The 21,241-nt window shown below is 42.2% G+C and overlaps 1 protein-coding gene across 5 annotated transcripts in view; it reads left to right on the top strand.

Annotated features, from left to right (window-relative positions):
• phkb (phosphorylase kinase, beta) overlaps positions 1 to 21,241 on the top strand; it is a 116,472-nt gene that overhangs the window by 48,768 nt on the left and 46,463 nt on the right. For all 5 annotated transcript variants that reach the window (XM_037748966.1, XM_037748942.1, XM_037748934.1 and 2 more), the window contains 4 exons: positions 4,341 to 4,398; positions 5,882 to 5,959; positions 7,635 to 7,793; positions 8,207 to 8,301. In XM_037748966.1, coding sequence (XP_037604894.1) covers positions 4,341 to 4,398; positions 5,882 to 5,959; positions 7,635 to 7,793; positions 8,207 to 8,301 — 390 coding nt within the window. The remainder of the gene's footprint in view (positions 1 to 4,340; positions 4,399 to 5,881; positions 5,960 to 7,634; positions 7,794 to 8,206; positions 8,302 to 21,241) is intronic.

Genomic DNA, 21,241 nt, shown 5'->3' with positions numbered 1-21,241 from the left:
GAAGTGCTTGCTTGATATGTCACAGAGGGCACTCGTGGGGCGCCGACTCTCAACCACTTAGAATACATTGAAATTAGCTTTCTTTAATCCTGCAGCTAATACGATACAACGGCTAAGAATTAGCAAACAGTGTTTAATACCTCGTTTCCTCCAGGCTCCATCCTGCCCTCAGTTCTACCAGCAGGCAGGCAGATTTATTGTGGAGGGTGATGCCAGTTTAGTTTCATAACTTAAACTCCTGATCGCTCCTGCTGCCATTTGCCATCCGTCTACTAACAGTAATATATTTCCTGCCGCATCAGCAAATACTGCAAGTTAAGTTATATAAGAGGAAACTGTGCCAGGTGGTAATATTAAACTATGCAGCAAATATTACCCCCATTTTCCAGTAATGAATATTGAAACAAACTGCTGATTTTTTAAAGGTGCAGTGTGTAAGATTTGGTGGCATGTAGGGGTGACGATGCAGATTGCAACCAACAGAAATTTCTCCCGTGCGCCAAGCGTGTAGGAGAACTACGGTGGCCGACACGAAAACTTGATAACGTGAATGGCCCTTTCTAGAGTCAGTGTTTGGTTTGTCCGTTCTGGGCTACTGTAGAAACATGGCGGCTGGCTCCGTGAAGACGACCCGCTCCGTATGTAGATTAGGGGCATAAGAAAATATCAATACACATGAGTATCACAATATTATTATCATGTGCAATACTGTATTGATTCTCCAAAACACTGTATCGATTTTGAATTAAGCTCTTAAAAATCTGATGGCCCGCAGCCGGGCCCGGCTGCTATTTGATCTTTCTGAAGTTGTACTTGGCTCAGTTTTAAAGCTATCCAATCCATTGGTAACAAACATGTCATACTAGCTTGTCGAAGGCTAAATGATGCTTCAAAGTTACGCTAAATTTTGGCGAGGAAAAACTGGCATGGCAATTTTCACAGGGGTCCCTTGACCTCTGACCTCAAGATATGTGAATGAAAATGGGTTCTATGGGTACCCACAAGTCTCCCCTTTACAGACCTGCCCACTTTAAGATAATCCCATGCAGTTTGGGGCAAAAAACATGCATTTTTTGCATGCACTATATAAATATGTTATTTTTGCCAATTCTAAAATGGTTTATTTCTGGGGTGTTTTTTATACTATGACACTTTTCCTAAAATTAAAAAAAAAAATACTTGCCAATACTCAGCCCTAATGTAGATATAAACTGCTCATTCTAATGTAATGAAAACACAACAATTCTTATTTTCACGTGATTATACACTAAAGAAAACATACTTATTAATCTTATATTCCATTTCTGCCAATATATCCACCCTAAATGCTACACACTGTTCCTTTAAATGTTAGAAATGATGCACTTGCCAATTTACGAGGTGTAACAACATTACAAATAACTAAAAAGTAAAGTGTTACCTCCTTTGAGTGATAAGCATGAACACACAAATGCCGAGCGAGTGTCTGACGCAGTGTGAGCTCCGTCTGTTGCGGAAGAAGTCACAGGTAGACCAGGTCTCCCTGCAGAAGACACGGAGTGAAGTTGTTGTTGGTGTTTAAGAGAGAATTCACAGCGGGGCAGACGTCCTGTGCTCCCTGTCTGTTTACCATTGACAGAGAGCAGCAGCCTGTGTGATAGACAGTTTTACCAATCAGTCGAGCTGCTCAAGCACAAAACACCAGGGATCCCTGCCTGTTTACAGCCTCAACGGACCAAAAAGCACAGGCCTCGCTGGGTGACTGCCTCAACTCTCCACCCCCCCACTCCGCTCCCCTCCTCTGCTTCTGTATCTCTTTATGCACCTTCTTTTCTTCTTTTCATTTTTCTCTTTGCCATTCCTCTCTCAGCCCCTGATAGCCTCTAATTGCCTCTCATCTCAGCTGAAACACAGTTTGAAGCCACGTATACCTGCAGAATCACAGGGTGCACACATTAACCATTTAAAGAAGCACATTTGAAGCCTACAGACCGTACAGTAGTATCTGTTACGGGATGGTGAATGCAGCTCACACATACAGTATTTGTGTGTGCCAGTTCTACAAGTCATTGCATTAGGATTTAATCTCTTTTATCCTCCGTCAGTGTGGAGATTATTGAAAAAGATGGGGGACAAAGATAGTCAGGACGAGTGGCATTCATAGTTAGATGGGCTGAAATGCGCACACACACACACGCTGTAAATATAGAGCTGCTGACATTTCTACTCTGTTGATCCTCTTTAGGCGAGCATAAACGAGATGGGATTGAATTATTGGAATTAATAAGGCTGTGATTCACTTGAATGTCTTCTCGACATGTGACTTGTAACCAAATGAAGGTGTGTGTTTGTGTATATGTGTGACACTCCAAACACACACACACACACACACGCATGATGTGTGATCTATAATAGGATTTCAGGCTGAGTAAGATTCCGAGAATAATCCAACAAACGATGGTGTTCATGTCAATTCGAGTGTTTGTTCCGGAAAAAACTCCCTCCAGCTGCTGCTGCCGCACGCCGGCGTTCATTTATCTGTCGACTGAAAACAAGCAGACGGCCGCACAGTCACGCGTACGCTCATCCGTTTGTCATTCATATCGATCAGTCAGCCAATCAGTCAGTCAATCACAGCCTGCAAGGTGTTTATGAGGGAGAAGTTTAATTAAATGAAAAACCTGAATACATTAGTGGAGAAACACAACAAATGCTTCCACACACAGGAGGTCAGTGAATGGTGTGATGAGTACGAATATGATGCAAATCATATGCTATGTCCTTCCCAGTCTCCGTATCTTCAGTAGACTTCCAAGACTTGGAGAATCTTTGAAGCTGCTCTGGTTGCTAATGGTGGTCTAACACTTTACTGTAAGGATGTTTTCACACCTGTAGTTCAGTTGGTTTTGTTCAGACCAAGCAAAAACAAAAAAATAAAACCATTGTTGCCTTTTAGTTCTGGTCTGTCAGAGGTGTAAGCATGAAGTCATACAGACTGGCAGCTGACTCACAGACGCACTTCTCTGCTTCTTATGCGATTATTTATCTTCCCACAAAGCTCAACAACAAATAATAAGATATGTATTTTACTGTAATATTATGGAGAGGTAGTTACTGTGTGTTCACTACATTTTTCCTGCTTTTTAATATGGAAATGCAGCAGTAGGACACAAACACACAGAGATGTAACTCGTCACATGTTACCATGTTTACCAAATGTGTTGCATATGTCGCTTGTGTCCTGCTCTTTGTATTCAAGCAGATACCCAATGATATAAAATAAGTGAAACCTAGCAACCACATAGGAACTATCCCCTCATATATTTTAAGGTATAAAATCACTATTTTTTTATACATATGTTTTCGGCTTTTCCGACCGTCCCATTCTTGTGAACACAATATCTCAGGAATGCCTGGATTCCTCAAATTTGGCACAAACGTCCACTTGGACTCAAGGATGAACTGATAAGATTTTGGTGGTCAAAGGTAACTGGGACCTCACAAAACCATAACTCAAAAATGAATATGATAATTATGACAATTTCACTCAAATGTGTATCAGGATAAAATGATGACATTTTGGACAGACATGGATGTAAACTGAAACTTCACTGGTTGGCGGAGGCGTACAACCGTGAGGCGGTCATTCTAGTTTCTCCTGTTTGTTACTATTTATGATATTCAAGGACCAGTTGCAGTCTTGACTAATAATACCCATAATCAGTTAGTTGGTTAGCTCTTTGTGACACCGGCTTTCAGTCCATGTAGCACCGCTGATGATGCAGGATGACATCACTGAAACTGTCCAATGAATGAGTTACCTGTTACCAGTCCGCATGACTTCATGCCCACAGCTCGTTGTTTGTTTGTAATAACCCAGATGTGCAGTTTTTGTACATTTAATTCAAATTGTTTATACTTCTTCTTCTTTCAAGTGTCGTAACATTTTTTATATTTTTTTTTACAAAGAGTTTTTATGTTGAAGTGGTGGAAGAGTAGGCCCACAGCCAAACTGTCACCTATAAACTTAGAATAGTTTTTTTTCTCTCAGTATGCTTCGTGTGTTTGTCACTGTGTATCGTAAACTTTCTGACATCTCAGACCTTCAAATGTCCTCCTCACAAACAAACAGCACAGCTTTGAATTAAAGAGAACAGCCTTGTGAGAAAGCATTGCTATTCCTGTGTGTTCTGTCAGTTCTCGTTCACAATGTCATGTCTTCCCTATATTTTCCCTGTGCCGTTCTGTTCCATACTCAGCGCTACTAAAGTTCAACCATCCGCTGCTTTAAAGTCCCCATGCCGCTCTCCTCGTTCTGAAATGGAAAAGCAATAATTCACCCTCTCTCTGTCTCTCAACAGCTTTTTGATGGGATCGAGTGCGAGTTTCCCATATTTTTCATCTACATGATGATTGACGGTAAGCCTTGTTCTATCCATAGCTGCTGTTATGATGCCTCAAGTGGGTCATTGGGAAGATAGAAGACAGACTTGAAGCGTTTGACAGGAAATTACATTGTGGTGTTTGCCAGCTTTTAGAGGACTTAGACACATTTTAAAAATAGGTGATGTGTGAAATTTGTGTGTGAACCTAAGGGAATGGTCAGAAATAAAGTAAGGAGTATAATCTCTCCAAATAATGCGCATTCAAGCATCATTAAATCGTCCTAATGTCGGTTTAAACCCCACGGACATCTGTAGGACAAACAAACAATCTGATCTAGGGTCTGTTGTAAAGCATGTAAAACAATGCTTTACCATTAACGCTGCAATAATCCACAGATAATTCTCACCCGACTCTCTACTTCCCCTCACCTTTACAGAGCATTTTAGCATCTTTCAGCTCATTGTTTTGGTTTTATGGCCCGACTTTTCGTTCACTCTCTCAACTCTCATCAGCTGTGTTTCCAGCCACAACTAGGGGTGTAAGAAAATATTGAAAATAGGAAGTATTGCGATATTATGTTTTGTGAGATTATATCAATTCTCAAAAACACTTTCTTGATTTTCAGTGAATAGTTTGCATGCACTGATCAACTCAGTCAATACTTATTACATTTGCAAAGAGATGTGCCCTTTCAGTGCCTTGTCAAAGTAGTGCAATGATGATGCAGATCCCACTGTTCTGATTGCATAAAAAACATTTTTTACTCAGATTTTATGCATATGGTTTGTTCTTTATAGTAGTTCCCAAACTTTTTCAAATCAAGGACCCCTAAGCTGACACGAATTAGACGTTTTTTTCCCAGGGTCACCCATCTGATCAGATTTTTGCTTTGAGATGATTTATTACAGAAAGTTTACCAAAATAGTCATAGATTCTGACATTGTGTTACTTATGGATAGAACAAAAGGAAAATAAATTATTCCCCTTTTTGCTGGGGACCCCCTGGAACCCCCTCAAGGACCCTTGGGGGTCCCCGAACCCCACTTTGAAAACCACTGCTTTATACTATGACAGTTTTCCTAAAATTAGATTAAAAAAAATCACAATTTATCTCCTTGCTTACAGTGTCACAATTTAATTGTAACCCCTGTATCATGATACGGATCATATCGCCAGATTCTTACCAAAACACAGCCCGAGCCACAACATTACCTGATAAGTCCCAAACGACAGACAGACAAAGGTAGCGACTAACTGGTGAACATAGTGGAGCATTAAGCAGCTATAGCCTCAGCTAGTTTCCCTCAGGAGCTGGTGGAGAGCAAAACAGAGCAAAAAGTGGGAGAGAATACGTACTGTACATCAGGAGGCCATAAACATGCTCCATATGAATGCTAATCTTGTAGTGTATCCGCTGTGTAAATAGGCAACTGTTGTTGTTATGTGTGTTACAAAAAGTTTCATTCAAAAGTTTGAATTAGTATCATAAATATGTGTGTGTGTATGTGTGTTGCAGGGGTGTTCAGAGGAAATAAAGCTCAGGTCAAAGAATACCAGGACCTCCTTGAACCCATCATCTTCCGGTCTAATGAGGGTGAGCAAATACATTAATATATATACACACACACACACACACACACACACACACAAACACACGCACTCACACACATGCAGTGACCGATGGATGGAGAAAAATTACGAATGCACGAACACACAACTTTATCTGATTTGACAAATCAATACGGTTCGTTTTGGAGCTTCAGCCTCTGTTCTCTGTCTCATTAAATCACGCCATCCATATTCATACCCCACATACTGTGACCGAGGCTCACAGGGGCGTTGCATTCAAGTGAACTCAGAGGCTTTCTCCATGAGTAAAGAGCCTGGCTTCTATATTCACCTGCACCCATGGCTACGATGGGAGACAGTCAAATGATAGGGATGTCAGGAGCTTTGAGTTTCTATTGGTCCGTTCATAATAGCACAGGGATAATTGGAGTGTAGAAAGGATAATGATATGAGGCAGAGCTGCCTTAAGTTGCTCCAGACGTCTCCACAGAGCCTTTTGTACCGGTTATGTATGGATTAACAAAAGTCCTGTAGTTAATTGGCTGGACTTTAATGGATAACACAAATGTACTTTTTTCCTCTTTCACCATTAATGACCATGAAAAGTCTAACCCGACTAATGTATTTGCTGCTGTCAGGAGCTGCTATTGTGCGCTCTGCTGCAGGTTCGCCCGACCTCCCGGGAGTCACGGTCTCCCATTGTTTTCATGACGCATAGACACATGCAGGTTGCAGCTATGGGAGACATGCCGCTGTACCGTGGTGAATGGGCAACATTTACCTTGTGCCATCCTTTATGTCAGCATTTTTCTCTGGAGTGGGTTAGACTCATATTGGACCACACGTTCAGGAAAAGGCAGAGCACAATTGTATGTTTTGGAGTACTAAGATTGCCGCTGGGGCTGTCCCATACACCACTGCCTATACAGCTATATACGCCATTTTTCTACCCCTACTATCTGTACATGCAGATGTATAATTCTACACCTGAAGTGACCAACATGTAGCCTGATAATCACACTGAATTGCCATTTAATATCAGCCAATCTCTGTGTTAGAGGATGAGCTATTTCGTTTAGTTTTTCCTCTTTAGTTTTGAGTGAAATATATCAATGACTATTGGGATGAATTGTAATAACTTTGGTGATGCACACAACATTTCTCCTAGTGCCATCAAGTCCAAATTTGAATGTGACAAATAGCACATGATCCCTCACCAGCTTCCCACCCATAAACACTGCCAGTCGTGTTATCCAGAATGTTGAACCCGTGTCTGTGCAGTGTGGTGGGCGAATGATTTTCCTACTGCCCTACTTAGTGTGCTGCTTCCACTGACTTGAATGACTGAACCTTTGAATATGGACCGAATTGGCACAAATTTTGAAGCAATCAGGAACTACTTTGTTCCACCGCGGTGGTTCAGCAGCTGGCGCCCATTAAATACCTGTTATGGTAGATCTGTGAAAAGGCACTCTTAGTACCAAATGTACTGTTCTTTTACATACTGCGTGCGTCACCACCGCAGTCTTATTTAAGCATGTTCTCTTTAACTACGGGAGGGACGTACAGATAGTTCTCGCTCAAACACACATATGACACGTGTCCAGACTCCAGACAAGGTGCTGTTAACATGAACACACACACACACACACACACACACACACACACACAGTGCTCACAGTCCCTGTCTCTTTTGCCAGGCCATGCTGTGATCCCCAAATACTACTACGTACCGGCTGACTTTGTGGAGGCGGAGCAGAACAAGCACGGAAGCCAGAAGCGTTTCCCTAGCAACTCCGGCCGTGATGGGATGTTCTTCCTGTGTGGTCAGGCCCTTTTCAACATCGCCAAGCTTCTGGGTACGCCTCTGTGTGTGTATGTGTGTGTGTGTGTGTGTGTGTGTGTGTGCTTTGGTATGATGCTCTGAACCCACACATTCATTCAGTTCATTCTAATGTCAGTCTACAAGTTCATAAATCATGAAAAACTAATATATTAAGGTCATATTTGATGAGATTTATTACATCCCAAAAAAAATCTATTAGTTTTTCATTATTCATGATTATCTGGTGATTGTAAATATTGCTTAATTCTTCACTGACATGAATCCAAGGAGGCAGTTTGACTCATCCATTGTGTGTGTATGCGTGTGTTTATTTGTATAAATAACGGAAAATTGTTTTTCTTTTATTACACTTGCCTTCTTGTCTGTGTGGGTGTTTGTTTTATATGCATATTAATGTGTCTCGGTGTGTGTGTGCTCACTATCCAGTGGATGAGCTGATCAGCCCTAAAGATATTGATCCCATCCACCGCTACGTCCCCCGCCAGGACCAGCGCAACGTCAGCATGCGATACTCCAACCAGGTGAGCTGTACCGTGACTGTGATTGACCGCCGTCACTCGGCTCTCATCTGAACGATTATTTCACAACTTATCATCTTCAATACTCATCTGCACTATGGACTGTCATTGTCAGTGCAACGTTGGATTCAAGTGCTCCTTGTTAAGCTGTAATCATCCTTGTTGATATGACTTATAAGAGCAGTTAAGTGCTTTTGGCCTAAAGTAATAACGACGTACACGCGTTGAAAAAATGATTTACTGGCGATTGCTTTTTTTTGGAAGTCTAGTAGCTCTAAGTGCTTTATGCTGTAGAGGCAGAAAGGGGGCAGGGAATGGACTGCCCACTCATCATGGAAAAAAATGGAGGTTTCATGTTTGTAATTTATATAGTCTATCTAAGGAGGACAACTGTGAAGTGTAAATAAGGGATAATAAGGGACAAGTTGTATGTTCGTAATAGATAATCAAACGCCTGAGCTCGGAGTTTTAAAATCCTGGATGATTGAAATTCATATTTTTGAATGCTTCACACGCATGAAGAGAAATTTCACTGATTGTTTTCATATTCTGAACACACTTAGTCTAGTTCTCTCTCTCTCTCTACCAGCTTTGCTGTAGCTATTCCAAAAGGCATCTCTCCTCACTTGATTTGACGTTGATTTGAAAATCAACATTCACTCAAGTATCAAACAGGTCTGAAGTTAGATTGTTGCGTTGTTCTCAGCGGTCTTTATCTACGTTCTTTAACTTAGCCTCACTTGAGCTAATCCTGGAAAATTCATTTAAAACAACAAATAAAAACCTGCATCTGGCAGCCAGTTGGAATCAAGCGTACTCAGTAACCATGGTACAAACAAAAACATGTTAGGGTAAAAAGTAAATAAAAAAACGATTATTAAAAAAAAGACATGTTCAGGAGTACTAGCTACTCGTATAAATGGCAAGCGCCAACACATATATGAAATGTATCACTCTTGTCATATGTTCACTCAGTTGAGCTGGATTTATACTTGGGGGGGGGGGTTAATGGGAGGCAAAGGCATGACCCGCCCTACTCTACATCTGATTGGCTAGTACTTATTGCCTTCATTGGTTGTGTTGGTTAAGCTGGGCATACAATGTACGTTTCTGGCCCGAATATTGAGCTGAATGACTCATTTTAGAGTCGGATCGAATTTCAGCTTCGTCGGGCGTCATTTGCTTAGTGCTGTACAGGAGGGACCGAGGACCAATTAACTCCTCCCGACTGGCCGTCAGACAGTCAAATGAGTTTCTGACATGACAGAAATTTTGGTCGGCCGACTACAGGCTCTCGCACAGTTAAAGTAGAGCTCCGAGCCGATTCCCCAATGTCAGGGCTTTTTTTACAGCTAGCTTTCCTCCAATTCCTTTCCTTCAATTTTCTCTTCAAAATAGACAAGCCATACTGTCCATGTCTTCCTAGCCACCTGTGAGTCCATATACGCCGGCGCCTTTTTTAGACATTTCAGCAGACAGGATGATGATCAAGGCAGCACGTTTCTGCCTTGTTAGCATTGTGACCCGTACAGACCTCTGCTAGCAAACAAACTTTACCTGCCTCGAAGCTTTCAAACTAATCTTTATTGACAACTGTCAACAGCCAGAACGGCCCGCAGGAGCCGACGGGCCGTGTTTTTTTAAATTTAACCTACAGTGTGAGCACTTAGGTCTTGGCTGACGATCGGGCCGTACAGTGTGAGCACATAAATCGTGAGCTTTGTCTTTACATCGCAAACGATCAACTCGTATAGTAGGAGTAGGAATTACACAACAACATTTCTAAAATCATACAGTGTATGCCCGGCTTTAGGTTTAGGCACGAGGAGTGAGATTGGTTAGGGTTAGAGTAAGAATATCAGGGTAAGCCAATCAGAGGCAGATTAGGCCGGGTCATGCTTTTGCTATAGTAGGATTTGTCATATGGCTAACGGGAGTCCCACCGTAGGGAACTACGGTGTCAGATGTCACCCATTGATAGCACCACCACAACACTAGATGGATGTATTTTATGTGATCAGGTTGTGTATCCTGGTTTAATATTATTCCCCACAATACCCGTGTTTACAGTCTTTTCATTCACGGTGAGCTACACATGTGCAGGTGCCTTGTCTCATTACCGAATAGGAGACTACTGCGAATACGACTACAGCACATGCAATCACTGTGCCGTCTTTCAATCACTGTGATAGAGCGGCTTTTGTGGCGATCATAAAGATTGGAGTGGAGATGACTTTTTTGCTAGATGTGTGTGTGCTGAAAAGGAGAAGATTACTGAGCCATACTTCAACTTCCTCAATGTTGTCTTCACAATCACAGACATCATCAGAAACTTGTAGGAGAAACCCCCCAACCTCTTTCATCTGAAACATTGCTGTATAGCCACACTATCCCCAATGTGTAGTTACATATTTGAGGAGGCACACTTCAGCTGTATGGCGTAGCTACAGCAGCTATGTGCGTAGGCTTCAAAGCCATGCAGTAACCCCTTAACGCACAACTTTATATCCATCCTTACTCCTGTACTTCCTGCCCACAAGCTCCACCTCAGGCATCCCAGTATCAAAGCTAAAACAAATCCCTCTACTCAGTCCTGCTTAGTAGGACTCTAAGCAGTGTTTGTTGTTGTTATTCGTGCGTGCGAACATTTTAATTACAATTCATCCATCAAGACCTAATCAGCAGAAACCATCCTTTTTTACCTTGCCAAGGGCCAGTCTTGTAGACGGGGATTAAACCCAGCCCATTTGCTCTACGAGCTGCCTCTCTGAATGGCGATCATGTCTGAGGTTTAATCCATATCGGAGACGTCCGGCGGCTCTGAGGATCGCACAGATGAAGGGTAGAGATACGTATACAACGGCCTGATGTTCATTCTCTTTGCTGTACAGTGTGGATTGATAAGTCCCATTCTGCTCCTGTATGTTGGATTTTGTTTTCCTAGCCAGGCTGATAAGGTGGTGCGAGAACAAGGCGCACAACAGAGGGTCTGTCCGGAGAGGTATTATGAACGGCAGACTGAATCGAATAGGTTGCAGGGAGAAAGATCAGCAGGAAGAACAAAGACAGAGAGAAACAAACAAGAGACAGAAAAGAGCATGTCAGCCAGTTGGAAAAGTTTGCAGAATAAGACGGATGAACATTTGCCTCTTAGAGGTACAAATGTCATTATTTAATTCTCCAGGGCATGCTAATATTCTTTAACACGAGGAAGGCAGACTCAGTAAGTGGATAGGATTGTGGAGTTTTTTACTTAAAGGTTTTGACATTTACCATCTGTGTAAAGACATTTCTCATCTTGTCTTTCGCTGCGCTGACCTATCATAAAATGAAGTGCTTTTAGATTTCCAAACTTATACAAGGAGAATATCATGATTTCATTTCCATTTCACAGTGCAGCCGTCAAATAGCACGTCTCTTGTACCAGTTGCCACTGTATATTAACTGAGAAACCAACCACCTATAAATGTTTAATGGGGCTAAATATGGGATTGGGAGCATTTCTATTGACTCTCAGCGTCTCTCAACGCGGCGACGGCAAGCCAGCGGGCCGCATAATACAGAAGCAAAGAAGCTAGAAAGCGTTTTGGGCTTATGTGCTCGGCAAACATTTTTCATTCAAGTCTGGGTCATCATTTTTCGAGCCCGATATCCAGTTCTTATACATCAATGGGCCACAGCTAATTTGTCATGATGGGAACCCAGGTGCATAGAAACCTCTCCTTATTACCTCCGCCAAGGCCGAAGGCCTAGGAAGGAGGTTATGTTTTCACCGGCGTTGTTTTTTTTTGTTGGTTTGTTGGTTTGTTGGTTTGTCGGTTTGTCGGTTTGGAGGATTACTCCAAAAGTCTGCGATGGAATTGAATTACATTTTTTGGAGGGGTGAGGTTTGGCAAAATCAATTAGATTTTGGTGGCGATCCAGATCATGATCCAGCTTCGGGAATTGTTTTTCATAACTCCGCTCAGCCTGTGCATTAACACCACAGGCTTTAAGACATGCGCAGTGTAACTGATGACGCGTTCATGACACGTCACCCTGCCTCTTTCCTTCTGCCTGCAGAGAGAGAGCGGGGGGTGGAGGGAGGGGGGGGGACACCTGTAGATTTGGCGTTTTTTCAATTGAAACTCGCGCTCTCCGAGTGCCATTCTAGTTAGCTCTGTTTTTGATCTCTACCAACTCTTGAGGGAAATATCTGGCACTTTAACCACTAAATGCTCCACTATGTTCACCGGCTAGTGTCTGTCTTCTGTTTGGTGTTGAACACGTAGTGTACAGCAGGTTTTGAGAGGTTTTTTTTGCTGAAAGCAGCTGCCTGCTGTTGAGTGAATGTATCTTTTATTGCCAAGAATTTCAATGTAACCACATACCAAGAAAAAATAATTTGTAGTGTGTGCTGTGCATGGCATTTTTAAAAGTCATGATAAGGAAAAGAGTTGATGTGATGGAAGTCGTTCACTTTGTAGGTACGATGATTTGAAAGGAAGGCATCAATTCCAACGCAGGTGTTGCAGGTGTTTTTTTCTTTTCCGTCTTTAGAATCCAGACTGAGTTTTCAAGCAGCAGCACCTGAAAGCTGAAGTGAGGCGTATTATATTTTCCAGGAAGACGTGAATGCAGTAAATGAACAGACTCTCCGAGCGTACCTGTATCTTGCCCTCAGCCAGTAGAAATTAGATGTGGTTGTTTATTCATGTGGCTGGTGCTAAGCTGAGCGCCTTGCAGGGTCAAACGGCCATGCAAATCGCAAACTGAATTCTTTATTCCTGCTATTTCCCGCTGCTTCTCTCACCTCTGTCCTTTTTTTTCTTCTTTCTCATTGCTTTATCCCTCCCCGGCTCCCAGTCTTTTTTTCTCCCTTCTATTTTTCTCTATTTTCACTCACCTTTTCTGTCTCAGCTAGACACTTAGCTCACACGTTGTGTCGGCAAAGAGGCTTGAGATGGGCAAATTGAGAGAGAGAAAAGAGGAAAAGTGGTATATTCACTTTTTTAGTTTACTGTGTATTTTAAGCAAGGAATGCTGTGTGTATGTGTGTGTGTGTGTGTGTAGCAGCTGTCTTGTTGCCTCTGCATCATTGACGTCCAGTGTTTGGTCTGCGGGCAGGAAAGGCACATGGGCATGCTGGGCTTTCACATGCAGTTAAGGCTTGATTTGTACGCTTCCCTCTTTTCCTCTGTGCATGCGTGTAATTTGCTTCCCATTTTGTGCATCCCAAAAAAACGAAACATGTATATGTTATGAGAGTGCATGCCATCTTTGCATATCACTCTCTCTCTCTGTCTTTATGTGTGTATGAGAGAGGTTTATGTTTCTGTGTTTTTTTTTGCAGTATAACACATAAGCATGTGTGTTTATGTGCATGTGTATTATTCATCGTTCCATTCCTTCTGAATGTTATGCTGCCACTCAGATTGCATCAATTCATTCCACAGCTGGAGACAATGTGATGCTCCACTATATTAGTCAACGTCAAAGCGTTTATTGTCATGTGCACAGTTATTTTAAAATATTAAACCCATGAATATAGCCTGCAGTGTTGTAGCGTTTGGTTCAAGCTTATATAAGGTTGTTTCAGGATAATTTGACGTCAGCTCTGTCATTCAGTAGAGAAATGTATTTCGAGGGAGCTGGCGAGGTTGTTTTCCCTCATATAACCAATACTGTTTAAATAGTTAATGCATGACGTCGGATTCACCACAAATATCTAAAATATTTCAACAGATCCAATTTTAAACGGCAGTATGTTACATCCATTTAGCATTGAGTATAAGGTGCAGAAAGAGATGGTTGTGACTGCATGCTTAATGGGTTTTTCCCCTGAATACAAACCACCACCTTTATTTTCTTACTAAATGATGTGGTTTATTTTCTTTTCGCAGTTATTTAAGTGATTTATTGTATCAGTTTGATCCCATTCCTACATAAACCCCACTGAGACTCCAAAACCCTGCAATGCCCTGCAGAAGAAGTGACTCCGATGTGTTGCTGACCTGGCTACACTCTATAGTCTTGCACGTGCCTGAGAAGTATGGCACCTTGCATTAAATTTGCATCATGTGTGGATCTCAGCGGGGACGAAATGTGGTTTTGCCTCAAACAACTAGCACTTGGAGGGTGGGGAGTTGTGATTTGGTCGGTGAATGGGGCGTTAATGCAACTTTAATATGTCGTGGAGCTCGATGTACTACCGTAATGAACTGCGAGCCTGTTAAATAGAATATGAAGCTATAAAATAAGGCCAGCGCAGCTTAAATATGCATGTAAACTGCGTGGCAAATGGTGAAGTGCTACGGTGCTGCCGGGCTCCTCTCTGCTCTAATAATAGTTGCAAAAGGATCATTTTTTAAGCCCGACCCTGTGGATAAGGGCAGCTTTCCTTGATATTTAGCAGCTACCAAAGTGCAGTGGTCGACTGTGTTGGGTTTTTCTGCATGAGAGACAACGCGCTCCCAGGGCTGTGAGGGTGAGTCAGATCAAATGCACCCTCGGGAGCGTGGCGTGACATCCCACTGACAAACATGCAATAATACGCAGCGGGCGTATAGCAACTGGGGGGCTCGGAGAAGTCTTGAATGGCTGTAAAAGTGAATTAGTTGGTTATGTGGCTTATGTCCTTTTAATGGCATACCCTTAATCTACTCAGCTATTCAGGCATGCTCGCAGTGTCACATTCACTCCTCTCGCTCTATCTTTTTCTCCATCTTTCTCTTTGAATTCTGTTCTGTTTTTTTTTGTGAATTCATCAACCCACATACACCCACATATTGCACCGAAGCACGTACAAGAATAGCACTTGTTTGCATTAAAATCGAAGCAATGTACCACTCAGTTCCATCATTGTAAAACTCTAGGAACCTTTGGCTTCTGTCAGATTTCTATTTTATTCACACACACATACACAGACGCACTATGTTAGATCAAGGTTAATGGAAAAGTTGCATTGTGGTCCACACTGCGGGAGCTGTCAGTCATCAATCAGAGATAAGGCGTGGGTCGGGAGAGGCCTACGCGATTTGATAGTGCAGCTTGGGGAACAAACATATACCTCCCTTGAGGCAGGACGGAAGGAGGGAGGAAAGGGAGGTTGGAAACGCCAGAGAGGGAGTAAGGCTGAAATATACAGGGGTGGAGAGGGAGGAAGAGAGAGATGAATGGATGTTTGTCCGAAACATTGCATTTTACAGCTTCTCACTGCTTTGATGGCTGGACTCAGTTAGAAAATTGCGATGTCCAATTCTTCTATGCACAAGTCAGGTTTAGAAAAAAAAAAATTGAATCCAAATCTTACGACAGGTGGTGGGTTGTTTGGTCACTGTCAATCAAACCTGATCCAACCGCACACAAACACATACTGAAAATTAAAAAAAATAATAATTTTAAATATTAATGAGCATCCCTTTTTATTTTTGTCACTTTGTAGTAAATTGGTGGTTGAAAGTTTTAGTTATATTCTCTCCTACATCTGAAAAAAAATACCTTCATACCATACTGAGTGTGTTTTGTAAAATCTACTTCACTCCATTATAAAGCTTAAAAGAAATCTAATTTTGTTTGCAATTTGGTAGCACAGAATACAAATGTTTAGGCTGGCACACAGATTATTTAAAAAATGTAATTTAAGTTTCCATAAGTGGCACTGTTTGCTCACTACCCAGTTCTCAAATATGATAAAAAGGTTTTTTTTTTATAAAATTGTCACTATATCAGATAATCTGTGAAAAAAAGATGGTTCCACTGCCTCCTCCTATTGCTCATAATGACATTTGCGAGTTTCTACTATGACCAAAGAAAATCAACCAATCAGAGCCAAGGAATGAGAAAGTTTGCTCCGATCGATGGACGAACTGTCCTCAAAAAGTTTGTGTTTCTGAAAACATATGAGGCGAGAAATAGGCATTACAGTAGCAGAATATTGATTCATATTTGATCAGCGCTGCGTTAGAGACTCTTCGGCTCTGATTGGTGGTTGTCACTCGGGCGCGGGGGAATCTTGCAAATGCCATTAGGAGCACTAAAAAGGAGGAAGAGGAACCTGAATTTTTCACGGAGTATCTGTCTCGTGCACTACTCTCTAAATATAGTGACAATTTTATAAAGATAACATTTTATGATATTTGATCAAAGTTACCGACCGCACCTTTTAAGCAACATTTTATAGACGATTGTATGAATTTGTTATCTGTATGATTATCGTCTGAGCGCAGCTTTGGGTGGAGAGGGGACCTGGCATCTTCCTGCAGTGTACAATGTTTTCCAGTCCGTTAATGTGTTTATTGAGTGGTATGTACTGGAAGTTATACGACATATATGTTTCGACTGTAAAGCTTATTTTTCTGTGTCAGTAAATGGACCAACTATGTGGCATTGTCATCATCTCCCTGTATCTCTTTGCCAGGTAGACGTGTTACTGTAGAGGCAATTTCAGTGGCTGTGTGGAGAGATCATAGAGTACCGACACGTGTTAAGATAAGTGAAATATGCATAATGACTCTAGATTCAAACAGCAGAACACAGATTAGAGGTCAGTGGGAGGACAGTATTGAATAAACTACATACTGTCCCTTTGTGCAGAGCAAAGGATACCCTGAGCAGCATGGAACAGATGGACGTTAGGATCCTTCTGACCCACACACACACACTAACACTGCATTTTCAAACGTCTGCATGTCCTCCACAAACCCCACAAACAGTATCACACAACATGCGCTAATTTCCTTCTGTATCCTTTGTGTCACTCTCACACACACACACACACACACTCGCACAGACACACAGATTGAGAGTGTGCTAAACCCTGCTATTTGCCAAATGGCCTGGTGGCGCGCAGGAAATGTCGAGCCCAGCGGTCTGTGACAGTAAAAGCCCTCGAGAGATGGCTGCTGACCTTAACCTGCAGGGAAATGGACATCACTCAGCAGACGCACTCACACGTTGCATGCATTAACTCTTGACACGCTCATACCAACACGTACGGCTTTTCTGTACTCTCAGAAGAAGTTGTGTGTGTGTGTGTGTGTACTTCTCAGACACACCTCTGCTTCTCCTTCTTCTTTTTCTGTTACAAGCTGTATGTGCCAGGGGCCCCATTTAGCGGCGTCTGATAGGTTCGACCCTTCCTGTTTCTCTGACTCGCTGTCAGTGGTTATTGGCCAGCTCCGGCGTACAGTGTCTTCCTATTTACGGCTGACGTATTGCACAGAAACAAGAGGAGCTGCCAGGATACACAACCTCAGGGAGGACGACAAAAACACCCGAGTCGAGATCAAATATTTGAACCTGCTGCGCTCAATTCATCCAAACCCTCCCTCGAACAAAAGGCTGTCACATCCCTCGTTCATTATAAGGCATTTTATCAGCCCCTCCTGCTGCTAGAGTCGGAGCGTTAGATGAGTATGGGACTTGTGTTTGGAGCCAGGTGTGCTGAGAGGAGGCATCTTGGCTTGTATTAGCTGCTTGTTGATGGTTGCTGCTGACAGTGTACAAGGCCAAGCTTCACAAAGGGGGCGAGTTGAGTTGTTTGCTTCTTCCAAACAAATGCAGAGGCCAAGAACTCCGTCAGTTCTACAAGCGTACATCCTTAAAGTCTTTACATCCAGTGTATTATACCACGTTTAATCCCTTTTTTATTGCTTTTTTTTAACATAAATTACAAATTTACAAACAATATACAAGTTTTAAAAAAAAGGACGTGCACATTCCTCACACCTCACGTTCATCCACTGAGCAGAAACGATTATATGATGCTCAGAGAACACGGATGTCACACACAAATATCAATTGTCATGTGTCTAGTAATTCTGTAATCCCTCTGCATTTACCATATCCACTCTGTGAGTTCATCAGTTAGCATTTTAAAGCATTAATATGCCTGACTAAATAAAGCTTTTACTATACCTTTTCTCTTTAGAGTGCCTTTTTAGTGCCCGTCATTCAAAGCTTGCTTCAGTTCCCCATGTCTATAAATGCCTATATTTTGTGACAGTTAACTTAAAAGGAATATTTGATGATGCATTTCATCTGTTACTCACTTGTCTTAACATATAGAAATCACGACTTGTTTGTAAGCTAGAGAGAGAGAAGACGGAGTGTAGGATGGAGAGGAGGATGACAGAGAAATGTTTTTCTTCCTGTGAACTTATATTCAGGAAATGCAGATATAAGATGGCATGCAGTAGCAATATAATTCAAAGGAGTAAAGAGCAGCCTCAAAGCATCTGTTACTACAGAGAGATGAACTGAGAAAGTATTCAATGTGCTTGTAAAACACAAAAAACTGTTGGCAAAACAACTCGTAACGATTAAGGAAATGTGGCTGCTGAAGAGCAGACTGCTTTTGTTACGACCGTCCCAAGTGTCAAACATTATAATACACTCAGTACAATTAAAACCCTCGTCACATAATCCTTTTGTGATGGAGGAATGTGTTCAGAAACCCAATGACGATGTGAACAGTCACGCAGCTCAACCGCAGCACACCGTGAAGTTGTGACAAATCAAAGCGTCTTTTTGTCCTCACCTGTGGGTTCATGTGGGTTAACTTCAAAAGCATCTCCCAAGAAAGAGTACACATGATGTCCACGTGCAGGAAATGCAGCGTCAGCTCATTAATACTTTACCAAGTCTCTCAGAGGTTGTGCCAATATCACATGTTAAGAGACTGAAAATGAGGAGTTTTTATGCCTCCTCGCCGGCGTCAGCCGTGGCCAGAGGCATGATGTTTTCAGGTTGTCCGTCCGTCCGTCCATCCGTACCATTCTTGTGAACGCGATGACTCAGGAACGCCTGGAGGGGATTTCTTAAAATTTGGCACAAATGTCCACTTGGACTCAAGGATGACCGGATTATAATTTGTTGGTCAAAGGTCACGGTGACCTCACATCCTTGCCATTCTCGTAATATCTCAGGAACGCCTTGATTAAATTTCTTAAAATTTGGCACAAACGTCCATTTGAACAGCATTGAATTTGGTGGTCAAAAGTCAAGGTCACGTGACCTCTCGTCCGTCCCATTCTCATTAACGTGATATCTCAGGAACGCCTGGAGGGAATTTCTACAAATTTGGCACAAACGTCCACTTAGACTCAAGGATGGACTCACAAAACACAGTTAACGTCAGCAGCGCGTGGCGGATGAGGAACCTGTTGTTTTTTTATTTCGGCGTACATTTTAAAACAGGTTAGAGCAGCCACATTGCCTGTGTGAGCAGCGCGGCTCAGGTGTTGTTCAACTGCGACTCAGCTCTAGAGATTCGAGGTCTCGCCTATTTTTACTGCGAGCCGCACACGGTTCACAGCAACAACAGACAATGAAAATTAACTTTTGACAGTATATTGACATCATACCAGCAACATTACTACACTTGTCTGTACCTGTAGAATATGTCACAGACATGAAAAAATGTAAAGATTTTTTTTTTAACTCAACACTCCCTGCTTCTGTTTCAAAATAAAAGCCCTCAAGTGTTTTTTTATGTGGACAGAATTCCTTCATTTGTCAACACAAGGTTTTTATTCTGAAATATTTACAGGACAGTGTTGTAGGACATGCAGTGACTTGCAAGGCTCCATGAATGAATAAAGTACTGGATTTTAAATGTGGATTATTACTATTTACAAATTACCACACGGTTCTTATCCTTTTTCTGTCTAAAATAAATAAAAATGACATTTATGATGAAATAAAATGGCCATTATGAAACACAAACTCCATGTAGAAGGAAAGAGCTGGCAGCAGCAGCAGAAACGCTGCCAGTGTGGACATCACATTGGTGAGATACACAGCAGTTCAACAAGGCTGCCGTCACGCGCTGCTTCGGCAGTGTGTCCCCACCGTAACTCAAGAATTCATATGCTAATTATGACAATTTCACACAAACGTCTAACAGGATAAAATGATGAAGTGATGGCATTTTGGACAGACTTGGCTGTAAACTGCAACTTGACTGGTTGATGGAGGCATACGACCGTGAGGTGGTAATTGTAGTTATTTCTATTAAATTGTTGTGTGAGCGTACGGAAGGATGCAGACCTCAGATTAACTGCGTTGGCACTTTAGCTTCGCTGTTGACAAATGGCCGACATATCTCTCGTGTAATAACAAACACTATTAGAAATACATTTGACTACACCTTGGCTCTCAGTGTGTCTCATTTATGACTGAAGGGTCGAGTGTATAGGGACCGGTTTATAAATGCTCCTCTGGCAGCAAGCATAACAGTGCAGACTGTTTATTTGTCGAGCAGTTTCAGAGTGTTTGTGAATAAGAGAGAGAGTAAGATAGAGAACACATTTGAACCATAATGCCCATCTGTTCCCAAAGTTTATAATTATGTGTGTGTGTGTGGGGTGTTGTGCTCGGAGCCTGGCATACAGACTATGAGGACGTATTTCTGTTCCAGGGTCATTGTCAGGCTGCATGTGTCCATTAGAACTCATTCAGAATAACTCACTCAGACACACTCTGGCAGATCAGAGTCAATGCAAGGTTTGTTGTGGCCTTGAAATGACTTGTAAAGGGATGGAGAGTCGAGGCGTTATTCAGAATTACACACACACAGAAAGAAGATCACCTTTACAACAGGATTTTCATATGTGGCTGCATGTATATTTATTTCTCGCCGCGGTACTCAGATCATTATGCACACACGTCACACACGCCCCCGCACACACACAGCAGTAGTAATCAGGCCACTTATCTTCCCCAGCCTTCCGCAGCTCTGCGGGCGTGATATCAAACAGGGCCGCTCCGACAAGCCGAGGCTCCCGTAGCTCACGCCGTGGCTCGCCTTTAATATCAATTGATTTTTTTTTTTCTTTTCTTTTTCTTCTGCTGCTTCACTCATAAGAATTCTCCGGCGGAGGATAATATTTCTGAGCCGAGTCCGGGGAGCAATGTATCGCTTTCTCAGTCAGGGCGCCTTTACAATTACACCGGCCAGCAG

This window comes from Sebastes umbrosus, chromosome 2 (genome assembly GCF_015220745.1).
Source record: "Sebastes umbrosus isolate fSebUmb1 chromosome 2, fSebUmb1.pri, whole genome shotgun sequence".
In the NCBI taxonomy this organism is placed as follows: domain Eukaryota; kingdom Metazoa; phylum Chordata; class Actinopteri; order Perciformes; family Sebastidae; genus Sebastes; species Sebastes umbrosus.
The sequence above is the reverse complement of the archived record's forward strand: the minus strand, read 5'-3'. Positions and strand labels throughout refer to the sequence as shown.